Source organism: Coenobita brevimanus, chromosome 91 (genome assembly GCF_032717465.1).
Source record: "Coenobita brevimanus isolate Jiangsu-jjx chromosome 91, ASM3271746v2, whole genome shotgun sequence".
Lineage (NCBI taxonomy): Eukaryota > Metazoa > Arthropoda > Malacostraca > Decapoda > Coenobitidae > Coenobita > Coenobita brevimanus.
In genome coordinates this window covers 37,052,431-37,066,137 of record NC_137044.1, presented here as the reverse complement: position 1 = coordinate 37,066,137, position 13,707 = coordinate 37,052,431, and the positions used below count along the sequence as shown (strand labels likewise).

The 13,707-nt window shown below is 43.1% G+C and overlaps 1 protein-coding gene across 1 annotated transcript in view; it reads left to right on the top strand.

Annotated features, from left to right (window-relative positions):
- The window catches only part of LOC145411964 (putative neural-cadherin 2), a 452,962-nt gene that overhangs the window by 160,060 nt on the left and 279,195 nt on the right, over nucleotides 1–13,707 (top strand). The window contains exons 5-9 of the mRNA XM_080281935.1: nucleotides 2,080–2,217; nucleotides 6,550–7,322; nucleotides 7,461–7,684; nucleotides 8,596–8,746; nucleotides 9,267–9,685. Coding sequence (XP_080138061.1) covers nucleotides 2,080–2,217; nucleotides 6,550–7,322; nucleotides 7,461–7,684; nucleotides 8,596–8,746; nucleotides 9,267–9,685 — 1,705 coding nt within the window. The remainder of the gene's footprint in view (nucleotides 1–2,079; nucleotides 2,218–6,549; nucleotides 7,323–7,460; nucleotides 7,685–8,595; nucleotides 8,747–9,266; nucleotides 9,686–13,707) is intronic.

Sequence of the window (13,707 nt, the reverse complement as noted above, 5' to 3'; positions counted from 1 at the left end):
GATAGGTCTGCTCGGCCTGATAAACCGAGTTTACTTCACAACATAACTTTAGCTCATTTTCTGCGAGTGCTTGAAGTATGTATTTGAGAGAGAGAGAGAGAGAGAGAGAGAGAGAGAGAGAGAGAGAGAGAGAGAGAGAGAGAGAGAGAGAGAGAGAGAGAGAGAGAGAGAGTCTTTGCGGCGACGATGTGTTCTGGTGTTCAGGTAAATTTGTTTAATATCAGTCCTGCAGGTCTAGTTACATGTGATTTCTTTCACCTTTCAATTGTTCTTTAAACTTCATACGGGTGTTTTTTTTTTTTTATGACTCAGAGCATAGAGTAGGGAGTCCATTTCCTTGGGTCTGGCAGTCCTTTCAAGACAGGAACCTTAGGATGAGACACCATAGTCTTGTTGGCGCTAACATTTGGACTTTGAAGTGCACCGAAGGAACATGCGGCAGAAGAGATATGACAACGATAGAACAGAACGTGAGGTGTTGAGACAAATTACACATTCATAACATTTCTTTGTTAGTATATTTCTGTATCTGTTACGTTAATGTTTTCTTGCATGTCCTTTGTGTCACCTCGATATAAGTAACATACAGTATATGTAAATACTTACCGTATTTATGAATAACATGTATGAGAATCATATGATATAATATATTATGCGAGATAAACGTTTTAGGAATAAGATACTGTTACCATTGCCACACTGAGCCTCACGGTTTTGTTGTATAGGCTGCAAGACCATCAGTCTATCTATCAAGGTATAAATTCAACCGACCCCGCCAATGGCACTTCATCATTTGATCACATCTACATAAGACATCGACAACGCAACTGATTCTGAACGACCCCCAGCAACGAACAGAATTATAGAAGCCAATGGAGCTGTGCAGCAAAGTAAGTTTACCGGCTGTTTCAAAGGCTCCTCAACTCCTCCTCCTCCTCCTCTTTAACCAAGGAAAACCACAAGCCCTCCTACAGAGATTTTGCTGAGACAACCAATAGAATGATTCTCTTAGAGTATTGTATCACCGAGATTAATCAGTCCAAATCCATGCTCAGTGCCTTGAGGATTAATTTGGATTGCTGGAGTTAAATGCCTCGTCTTTTCCAAGAGTCCCTTCATGTTCTTTGCCATTGTTAATAACCAGCCAAACATCACCTCCATGCTCACCAAAACCTCGCCTGTCACTGCAGCTATAGTGACAAGAAAGCAACTCTGTACTGTCGTCCTATGTCAGTAATAGTACAAAGTTAAGCATAAAATGAACAACATTACCCAACACAGCAATACCCCACAGCATATCGGACTGTGCCTGTTTGGAGCCTGTTAGCCAGTGTACCTGTCAGGAAACCCATACCTACCCTTTTTATATTTTAACCTTGTGGAGGGATGGAGTTGAGAGGTATATGAGGGAGAGGGGTAGTGAGTTGGGGGGAGGGTAGTCAAATGGTGGGTGACAGAGCGACTTGGAGACGTTTTGTCTGCGGCCACTCTTTGCGGGATTAGGGCGTCGGGTTATTAATAGATAGATAGATAGACCTTGTTTTCTGGTCATTCCCACTGCATATCAGTTTAAAATTACTGGGCGTCATTCCAATAACTCGTGTACCACTGCCTGGGCACTGATTGTCCATCGTGTTTCTTAATCTGGGGAATTTTAAAGCATATGGTGTACTGACAGCGTTGCATGTTGCGATTTTTTATATGATGGTTCGATGATCAGAGAAGAATACTGAAACTATTGACACAAACGCATATGAGAGATTGCACTAATACACTGGGTTTCCCAGCTGCAATATTGGTACTACCAAATCAATAAACAATCTGACCCATCTGTGCAGTCAGGTGTTCTTTCCACAGGAGTATACAAACATATTTTCCGTCTCTGTTCGTAAGTGATGGCTGGTTGAAATCGGGCAGAGGCTGTTTTGTCATCTCAATAAATACAGTGTTTATAAGAGGGTATATTGCTCCATGGGTACACTGATAATATTCCTACAGGTGATCATAATATGCATGCTATCTACAGGGAATTTAAATCAGACATCCACATAGGTGCTCTCTTTCTGTCTCGCTGAAAAGGTTGAGGCGGAAGACCCCGACGAGGTGGACAGGCGTGGCTTAGTGTACAGCTTGGGTGGGGACGGAGTGGACCATCTGCCAGCAGACCAGGCCTTCTTTACCATCAACCCACATACCGGCCACTTGATGCAGCTCAGGGTAAGATAAACATACCTCTCTCTCTCTCTCTCTCTCTCTCCCCTAATCACCGCTGTCGAAGATAGAATCAACTCTGTAAACATTATTAGCAGTAGTGTCTCGTGGAATCTATATTGTAATAACAGTTATAATGATCCGATGTCTGTATGATTGTTCATTTGTCCATCTGTTTGTTACCGTAACAGCAAAAACTGTGCATTGTTGCTCAATTTTTGTCAAAGCATGGTATCGCTAAAATGTTCTAACTTGAAGAAAAACACACTTTCCAGTCTAATCGGGCCACTGGTTCCCGAGTTATGACTTATTTCTGGCTTTTTGACATCAAGCGGATTCGGCTGCCTTTAGGCAGATCACTTTCTTTGTGGGCATTGAAGTTACCGAAACACAGCCTTTTTTTTTACACCGAGCAGAAAGGCCGCCGATGACAGTGGTGGTGGACATCGTCACTCTACAAAGTAACTTCGTTATCCGCTACTCCATTACTTAGAAAAATAACTTCGTTACCAGTTACACCGTCACATCTTTACAACAGAAAGGAAATTACCGTTACTCCGCTACTCCGTTACTTGTATTAAAGTAAAAAAAAAAAACATTCATTTCATTTTATTATATAAATGTAACAAAGGGAAGAAATACAAAAAAGGTTAAAGACGGATGATAAAACCACCACTAGACGTGTTGCTCACTGCATTGAGTCTGACAATTACACTGTACAATTATCAATACCGCCACCACCACACCACGACATCAGTCAGTCACCACTCAGGCACTCACCACTTACCATCATTTCCACTACACCACGACATCACACCAGTGATACCACCAACCAGACTACTACCACCACCACTGACCAGCTCGGCAGCTACCACCAATACTGATTAGTAGTTCCTAGTACTACCACTAGTCCACTACCACTACCAGCTAGCAGCTACCACAACTACCACTACCGCCATAATCACTACTACCACACCAGGCGTCTACCACAACTACCATTTACCAGTACCACCAGCCACCAATACCATGATACTACTAGTGTACCACCTTCCACGGTCCACCACTACCAACACAACTACCACGGTCAGTACGACCTGCATGATACATCTACCAGACTACCACAACTATTACCACGCCAGTGACACCACCTAGCAGTCAATAATATAATTTTATATTACTTATTTACCTTGAGGAACATGAGTCGCTTTAATTGGCATCTGAGAGGGTGGCTCTCTTGGCTCTAAGGACGTCCTCGCCAATGGAGAAGAGGTGCTCCACAGGGACGCTGGTAGGGGTGGCTGTGTTGTATCTGACAAGACACGCATCAGGGGTGGCTTCTTGCGGAAGGCCATGTCCATCAGCTTGTAATCCTTCTTCTAGATATCCTCCAGCCAGGCCTTGACCATGGCCTGCACCTTGGACATGGTTGATTTATGCTTCTGAGAGTGCATCATGCCCTCAAAGAAGTTTGCTTCATTGTATCGGTACACGCTGTTGGTTGTTGGTTATTCAAGTGGCCAATAGCGTGTGTCAATACAAATAAAGTAGACAGAGCAAAATGTAGCCAAAATGTATCGGAGTAACGAAGTAACGGTATAACGTAGACTAGGAAAATAATGGAAGTTACTCGGTCCATTACAGTAAAAAAAAAAAAAAAAAAAAAAAAAAAAAAAAAGGAACGAGTCAGTGACTCCGTTACGCAAAAATGTAACTTCATTAATAACGGAATAACGGACCGGTGCCCACCTTTGCCCTATGGCGGCCTTTAAGCGAGTTTGGTATAGATCTGGACTGCTTCCTTTAGTGTTTTTGCTGTCTTTTTCTTATTAAACGGTAACAATGAATGCTACAGTAGTAAATTCGAGACCTAGCAACCCATCTTTGGGTTAGTATTGTTCACCAGCATTCCACCTCTTCAGTCTGGTGAAGATTTTTTTTTTTTTTTAACTGAAGTAAATGAGAGTGTTTTGAAACGTGTAGCTGGGTATGGATGCCTATACCGTACAACCCACCACATCTGTTATTTAGGAAACTATAAGCTAATTGTAACCTAGGATCCTTGAAAATGGACGGAGCTATGTATTTTCAAATTAAGATAAAAGGGAAAACCTCAAGTTTCGGACCTACGAGTATGAGCTTCGCGACTTCCAACAAGACCTCTGACATAAGATTTAATGACAAGAGGGACGATGAGGTAGATTACAGAAAATGAGAAGAAAATGCACAAAGGGAGAAAGACTGATAAACAGATGAGGGAAGAGAGACAAAAAAGTGGAACACGAGGAGGATGTGAAGAATGTATTAGAGATAAAGAAAGGTGAAGGGAAAAGGATGGAGGGGGGAAAAGCGACAGAAGTTTGGAAAAGAAGGAATGGATAGGAGAGGGAAGAGGGGAAAAAATGAAAGGGGAAGAAGAATAAAGAAACGGTGAATGAATGTTGCAAAATCTGAGAAAGGAAGGAAAAGAGATATTAGGGTAAAGGGAGAGGAGGGACAGAGGGAGAGGGGAAGGAAGGAAGGAAGAGGGAAAAGGAAACAAGGAGCCTGTATGGGAGGAGGGAGTGAGGTAGGGACATTCAGTCTGAGCTCTGGCAATTGCTTGAACTTATTGCCCTTAAAGCCTGTTCTGTAATACCTAAGCAACAGGTCCCTTGAAGTGTCATAACCATACATCTGCTTCCACACATTAGGATGCAAATATTTTGTAGTCCTAAATATATAGGAAGATATACAAATGCTGCCACACAAACAAAGAGGACAAGATGAGTGGGAAAATGTAGATTGTGTATGACTGATCAGGTATTTGGAGTGTACATACTGTATACTGGGAGAGGATCTGGACCTATCAAAATCGGGCTCTTTGAATTCATAACCATTGGGCAGTAGATAGATATTACTCTCAGCCATTATTACCATATCACACGGTTACAAATCTTCCAAATATTGAGTTGAAGTGGACCTTTCACAGATGTGTGTAAAGTTTCACAGATTACCAAACATAATGGGCAGTATCAAAATTTTACCTCTGAAATAAGCTAAGGCTTGTCATGTCACACATACTGTACCTTCCTTCCAAGAAAGCTACATAATGGTTGTCAGTCTTTCCTAACGCGAGTTGTACAATTGGAGTAACATTCAAATGCCTCATCAGCATGTTATATTTGGTTAATTTTGGTTGATTGGGTTAGGGCAGGAGCGTTGCGGTGTGGATGTGGATGTGATAGAAAGCTTCAGGAGAAAGACACTGAGGTGGTTTGGCCATGTGGAGAGGATGGAGAGCGAGAGACTTACTAGAAGAGTGTATGTGAGTGAGGTTGAGGTGGGGGGGAGGGAGGGGGGAGGCCATGGATGAGATTTAGAGATGGAGTGGAGAGGTATATGAGAGAGGGGTTAGTGAGCTGAGAGCATGACAGTGAAATGGCGGGGGACATGAAGGCGATTTGTTTGTGACCACCCCTGACGGGATCAAGGCGTCTGGCAATAGATGGATAGATAGACTGGGTTAGGATAGGTTAGATTAGGTTTAGTAGATTAGTGCTGAGTCTGGATTTGGCCTCACAGGTATTGGAGACATACAAGGTTAGGCTTAGTGGCAATACTAGATGGTTAAACTCTGGGGGGTTTGGGAGACGAACCCCCAGCTTTGTTAAGTTCAAGTTAGGACAGGGTAGGTTAAGTTAGGGTAGGTTGCATCACTAGGTTTCCTATACCTTTCAACTGCTTCTAAACTGTTTACATTTGAGAATGTTAGATGTCCTGACGCGTACAGTCACCAAGACCGCAAGTAAACACGGTATCGCGGGAGAGAAGGCAGCTTCCTTAAATAACCCAGAAATCGGTACATTATTTTTTGTCCTATTAACTTTATGCAAATCAGACCAACAAGCATCAGTTTGTGTACTTAAATATTTTCTTAGAGCTGGCGAATTTGTAGAGACGGTTAGAATCGCTGCGCCCGTTTGGTAAAATTTTACGTCAGCCTATTCTTCTGACTTTTTCTTGGTGCTGATTCTCATTCTTGCTGTCGTTGATTCTTTTTCTTGTTTTTCATGTTCTTGTTTTTCTTTTTCTATCCTTTTCATGTGATTACTATCGATGTATTTAAACATTTCTAGTGTGAATGATGCACATGATTGGATGGCTGTTAACTGATACTTCTTCTTCTTCTTCATCTTTTTTTTCTTCTTCTTCTTCTTTCTTTTTGTTCTTCTGTTATTGTTGCTGTTGCTGTTCTTGACCTTATCCTTAGTTCCTTTCTTCCTTAAACTTTATCCACATCTGTTTTTGGTCTATCTTGTTATTGATGCTTCTTCCCGTTGTTGATGCTCCTTGTTTCAGGCAGTGGACCGTGACCCTCCTTCTGGCCGCAGCGTCTGGAGTGTTAAGGTTCAGGTGAGAGACGGCCAGCGAGTGTCTCCCTCCCTGGCTGCAGCCGCAACCAGGGCCAACCGCCGCCCACGGGTACAACCGCCACACCATATCCACCCCCAAGTAGCTTCATATGGCCAACACCCCATCCCACCACTCCCAACTTACGCCCAAAACCCTGGTTATGCCGAAAATTCGATTGATTCAAGTCTTGTGAGAGGCACTGATGATTTTGATTCGGGCCTAAATGCTGGAGGAGGTGATGATTCTGATGTGGAGTACGTGAATGATTCTGGATTCCCTCTTACACCACAGCTGGATCACGACCGAGATTCTGAGTCCACGAACAGTCAAGATCATGAGACTCCATCCACCTCTGATCTTCATCATGCCCAAGGGCCAAGCAGTATCGCCCAAGTCCAGACCTCTTATGTTCCTTATGATCAAATTTCACATCACTCTACGGCCAAAGTATCCAATGCCCAAACTCTCCTCTCTTTCCCACTCCATCCCACCCACACCCAAGATCGTATTTCCGCCCCACTCCACCAAATAAACTGCTCGCCCAAACACAGGCACGCCCAAGAACCCAACTCAACCATGTCCCTGTCTTGTCAGACCCAGAGCCAACCCAGGCCCTTTAAAACCAACAACACAGAAAATCAGGGACAATCACATCCTGTAAACAGCAATCCCAGGCAAGCCAGTCCTCTGAAAACAAGACGAATTGAGAATCCAGGCAGGTATGAACAATCAGTCGCCAATCAGAGTAGTGCTGTAATAAAATATCAAAATGACAGTGAAAACCTGCAAAGTGAGGACCCTAATCAGAATTTTCAATCTTATATCACATCACCAGAATCGCCTCTTCTTGTTTACAGCATGCATAATTCTACTCCTGAAACCATGGCGAATCAAGAAATTGGAAATCCTCAGTTGCCTATGATGGGCTGGTACTTCAAAGCTGATAATCCCAATGAACAAGCAGTGGATTTTAACCAAACGACCAAGGATGCAGAGAAGCGGTCAGGAGGGTTCAGACGCCTCCCCCAGAACCCCAGATTTCAACAGGCGTTATCTGTGAAATCTCAGAATGACGCAAATGGTAACCCTTCGGCGGAGGAAGACCAAATGCAAAACATCCAGTATCCATCACAGACGTCGTACCAAAGGACAGCAAAAAGGAGGCTTTTTCGTGACTCAGTCTCTACCTCCTCTTTTTCCTCCTTGTCTCTGACGAGAAATGCAGGGGAAAGAGGAGGGAACGAAAGGGGATTGATGGCCAACAGAGCTAAAAGAATCTCAAACATTAAAACTGGAGGAGAACCGCATGGAAGGATGATTCGTATGGAAGCGGGAACTAGAGAGGAAGGTGGAGGCAACAACCACAGAAAATATATTAGCTTTACTAACAGCGAGAGCAGAAATTTAAATCAGTGGCAAATGTTTAGAAAAAGAGGAGACTTTACGAAAAACAGGAAAGCGTCCCATAGGAACAGAAAGTTACACGACAAGAATCATCGACTTAAAGAGGAGGGTGCCTCAGACAGCAAACATAGGACTTCAAGGAGTAAGCTGCTGGAGGAGAGGCGAAAGAAGGTGATCATGCAGCCTCTAACAGATGGGCATTTAAAATTCCCAGCATACATTAGTCAGGAGCATGACGTTAGCAAAGTGGTGAGTGAGAAACATAGAGCACCTCTGCTCAACCATGATCCACACCCTCTCAATCCAGTCGATCGCCAATATTTGCAGTCTCATCCAGACACCTTGCAAACGGATAACCATCCACATCCACCTCACATAGATTCAATTCCACATGGAAGTTACTCAGAAAATATTCCACATCAACCCCAATCAATGACAGAAACCCATCCACCTCATACAGCCAATCCACACTCACCTAGCCTCCATATGAAATTGAGCCAGGGATGGGCAAAAACCAGGCCATATTTCCAGACCTGCAGGACCCATCAGCCTACTGGCTTCAAATGTAAATTTTTGTCTGTTGGCAAGAAAATCAGATTAACCCAATCACTGCCAAGACAGTTGGGATTAAAAGTCAAAACAAACAAACAGAATCATGCAGCACCAAGTCCACTGGGTTCAAAAGTCAAAACAACCAAGCGAAAGAATCCGGCTTTGAGCATCCCGGCGGAGAGCGAAGGTAAACGAACAAGAATTATATTAGACGCCGAGAAGCCGATATTTAAGGGAGCCTTGTATTTTGACAGAACAGGGGGAGGAAAGAGAGAGAAAGGAGTGGGAAGAGGAGGAACTAAAGGAAGAGGTAAAGAACGTTCAATGCAGTTAAATGCAGCTTATATTCTAAAAGATAAAAGAAGAAGAGAGAAAAGAGACAAAATAAGAAAAGCGGTAAAAGAAGTATCATCAGTAGAAATAGAAAGAATAGAACGAGACGCAATAAAGCAAGGAGAAATATTTGATTTAGAAAATGAAAAACAAAAGATGAAAGTACAAGACGGGGGAAGTAAATCAAAAAGTGGAGTGAGAGAAATATGGGAAGAAGAAATGACAGAGAGAGGAGCTGGGAATCAATTGTCACCAAACATCATAGAGAAACGTGAAGTGAACCATCCAACACGGGATAGCCAGAGCATAAACAATGGATCAAGTGACTACCAGAATATTAACGCCAGACTACATGAGCACCAAAATGTAAACAGACCACGTGATGGCCCACACGTGAACCGTTCGTCCATGGCACGTGGCCAGTCATACGTGAATCTGCTCAGCGAAAAACGTGTCTATGTCAAAAGATTCTCGGCGGAGAGAGGCGGATGTCCAGCCTTAACAAATCCCTCTTTAAAACCAAACGAGGTTAAAGAAGGTGGCGCTAAGGGTAGACAAGACGGCGAGCGCACGGAGAAGGAAGCCAGGAAAAGGGAAGAAGAGACCAGGAAGAGGCAGGAGGAGATCAAGAGGAGACAAGAGGCACTCGAGGGATTGCTGGAGGAGATGAGGAGAGGACAGGTGCATGTGGCGGAGATGGTGGTGACCGTGGTGGTGAAGGACGTCAATGACAATGCTCCCATCTTCCCCAACACAACTATTTACGGAGAGGTGCAGGAGAATGGACCCATAGGTGAGACGCACACACACACACACACACACACACACACACACACACACACACACACACACACACACACACACACACACACACACACACACACACACACACACACACACACACACACAAAACTACCCACCAAAGAGTAATTAAGCTTCTTAAATGTGAGGCCATTGATTTAATTGCCTATTAATAGTGATGAGCCTCTGTTAATGGCTACAAATAACTAATTACATGCTAAGCCAATACTGACCCACATATCCACCAAACCTCATTAACCAGTGGGTGTTCATATGTTATTGTCGCTATTTTTTGACAACATTATTCAGCTGAGAGACAACTGGAGGGGGGAGAACCAGCCATCGAATAAACCCATAGCATTTTCACCAAGTAGTCTTATTACGAGGAGGAAATTAAACATATATAAAAAAAAGTGTTGGCCGAAGTATTTTTATTAGTTTAGCAGCAAACTTATGGAATCTAGGACAAGCAGCACAAGTAAAAATGCAAACCAGAGAAGCAAGAAAGCAAAACAAACACAAAAAAAGCACAAAATCAGCCAATAACTAACCAAAAATAAATAACAGTCTAAACAAGGAACAAAGCCGGCAATCAAAATAAAAGCAATCACCCAACCAACCAACCAAACAAACAAACAAATTAATAAATCCCCAAACAATCAAACCAAACAACAAGGAAGGAATCAGTGCCAAAGAGCAAAGTATCAAACAGACAACTAACAATCAAACAGAGAGAGAGAGAGAGAGAGAGAGAGAGAGAGAGAGAGAGAGAGAGAGAGAGAGAGAGAGAGAGAGAGAGGGAGGGGGGGGGTAAAGGAACGCGTGGCGGAGTGTTCATAGCATTGATCCAGTATTGATGACATATTTTGAGCCCATGGTGTACGGAAGAGAGATATTAATAGGATTGAAAGTTCTACATAAGTATCATTACTCTCCCTCGTTCTGCAAAAAATAAAACACACACACACACACACACACACACACACACACACACACACACACACACACACACACACACACACACACACACAAATCCTTTAAATTTCCCACTGCACAGTATTATAACATATTTTATACTGTTTACCCCTTGAATTCCGTGACTTATTTTACAGGCTTATTCTTCCGCCTTAAGTCATCTATTATTATGGGACCAGAGATCTTATGCTGAAGGGATAACTGAAAGGTATTGTTATGTATCGTCATCTTTATAATCCTCTTTCTCGCCTACACTGAGAGGGAGGGATCCAGAAACATTAATGGTTAAATATAGAAGTAAGAGAACTATCAAAAAAAGTAGGTACCCTACAAATGTTTATCTATCAGTCAGACCCCCGAAATTCTTGGTTCTGACTTACCAACAGAGCGATCCCCACAAACCTGCTCAATATGTAGACAGTTACATAGGCCATTCAGTCGTCTGTCAGGCTAAAAAAAAAATAAAATAAAGAGGAATGAAGTGGGGGTCAGTGTGCAACCCACGTCATGTGTAGCCCCGTACATGAAAATGGCATACTCTGGCTGAAGGAGTTTAGGTCCTCAGTAAGTAAGCAGCATCATACTTGGAGAAAAAAGAAAAACATAAAACTATGATATGTTCTCTCTCTCTCTCTCTCTCTCTCTCTCTCTCTCTCTCTCTCTCTCTCTCTCTCTAGGGGCTGGGATATGGACCAGACTGGAAAAAAGGCGCATAACGATTCAGTGTTGTCAACCGTCCTCTGCACCACGATGATGATACTATTGCGTATAAAGAATTTTGTAAATAAATACAGTATAATGTTACACTTATCCATGGAGACTCTTACTGTCAGGCTAACTGGATAGTTAAAACAGGAGACGCAGAAATAAGAATGCTTATGCATTTTGCTGATGAAGCCTTCATGACCCAGTGGGTAACCAGCTCCATGATGGGGACCGAAGACGGCCTTGTTTCCAGTCTGACTGAAAATGAGTCATTAGGGGCAAGTGTACCAATGGTCGATGCCAAGGCGCAGCAGCATAGTACCCTTGACCTAAGAACAGCGGGCATAGGAGGCGTGTGTTTATCTTAAAATGAGGTTGAGTGTAAATGAGTCCAGGCTGTCATTCAGAGAGTGCTTTATGACACGGCAGACAATGTTTGTATGCTTAAAGCGAGTCAGATCGCCGTTGTCTCAACCCAAATAGTTCCCACGATAGGCAGCAGCAACATTTAGGAAGAGAAAGACATTGTATACCAATTTTAGACATTGGTAGCCAGGTATACAAAAATTAGTACATCCTCCTGCTTAGGATGGTGAAGTCACTTGAAGAGAAAGCTATGCACATTAAAGAACTCCGTGTAGCATCCTTGTGTATGGAACATTCCAAGGAGTTTTTTGCCTCTGGAAACAGCAGAAAACAAAATAAGGAAATGTTTGGACCATTACTTGGTTCAAAGAGAGTTTTGTGAAAGTCTGGTCATGAGACAGAAGTCATTCTTTTTTCTCACTTACCATCAGTGTTACGAGAGAGGTGGGAGGTAACATCCCCGAGTCACTCATTACCGAAACAAAACTGTCTGAAAGACTAGGCAAATTATAAGTCTGTAAATCATCTGGTACCAATGAGTTTCTTCCAAGAGTCATGCGAGAAGTGACCAAGTGGCCCTAACCTGGCTACTATTTTTAATAATCTCTGGCTACTGGAGAAGCTTTATAGGACTTAGTGGAGGCAAGAGTGACCCCCCATCTTTAATTGAGGGCGGTGGCCATTGTCCAGGAAATTACCGTCTAAATTAGTCACACATTTGTGGTAGGAGAGGAATTGCATAGTTGCACACATGACTGTAGATCAGCTAGAATCGGTTAAGTCACTGCATGACTTCCAACGTGGCCATAGGTATTTAGTTAATGGTTCACTGCCTGCCTTTTGACTATGGACAATGGCGGGCATGTGACATTCTTTATTTGGACGTCCTGGGCGTTTGACTTAAAACTTCATAGCTAGATGATAGTAAAAACTCGTGCACTGGGAACTAGGGAGAGCTACTTGCACGGACTGAAAGTCCCCCCATTGACTGGTGCCATCTAGTGGTAGTTAGTGGGGAAACCTCTGCCTGGATATAAGTGATGAGTGGAGTTCCCAGGGATCAGTTCCAAGAACTGCCTATCGTTTGCATTAAAGACAGATGTTCGCATCGTCAGGCGGATTACAAAATGTGTGGACAACACAAAGCAAAGAGGTATTACCTCATCGTTCGAAGTGACATACGAACTATGTAAGGACTTGTTTAAAATAGAGGTATGGTCGGAACGGCGGCAAAAGCCGTTCAACTTGGACAAGTGCAAGGTAATGCACATCGGTCATGCAAATTCAAGAATCAGCTACCTCTTGTTAGGAAGTGAAATCAGCAAAAATGACTTGGATAAAGACTCAGTCAACTAATCAGCAGTGACCTTATGTTCTCCAAACAATGCACTGAAGTAGAAAAGAGAGCACAGGGGCTTCTAGGTTGTAAAAAGCGGCGGTTTAGGTACAGATACACAAAAATAGTACTCTCTCTGTACAGTTCTCTCGTACGGCCACATGTGGAAAATGCAGTGCATTTCGGGACGCCGACCCTGAAGAAGAATATTACAAGGCTTGAAAGAGTTCAGGTGTGGGTTACTAAATTGATGCCATCCATCAGGCGCATGGGACACCACAGAAGGCTGCAAGCAGTGGGCCTCTTTTTGTTAGAGACTAAGTATTTGCATGGAAAGCTACCTGAGGTTTTCAAAATCCTCTGTAGTTATGAAAACATCAGCTGTCTGCACATACAGTATATAGTTTCAACAGCGACTCAACGAGAACCATTGGAAGGAAGGTTAATTAGGCAATTTCTTTCCATAAAGATCTGAAGTACCTGAAATCAGCTACCAGCACAGGTTACTGACAGCTTTACAGCCGAGCAGCTCAAGGCCAGGTTAAACAGTTTTGTTAGGTCGAACTTACTGGTAGATTGAATGTTTCCACCCTTCCTGTAAAACGGCCTTTCCCGGCTTTTTCCCCCTTACA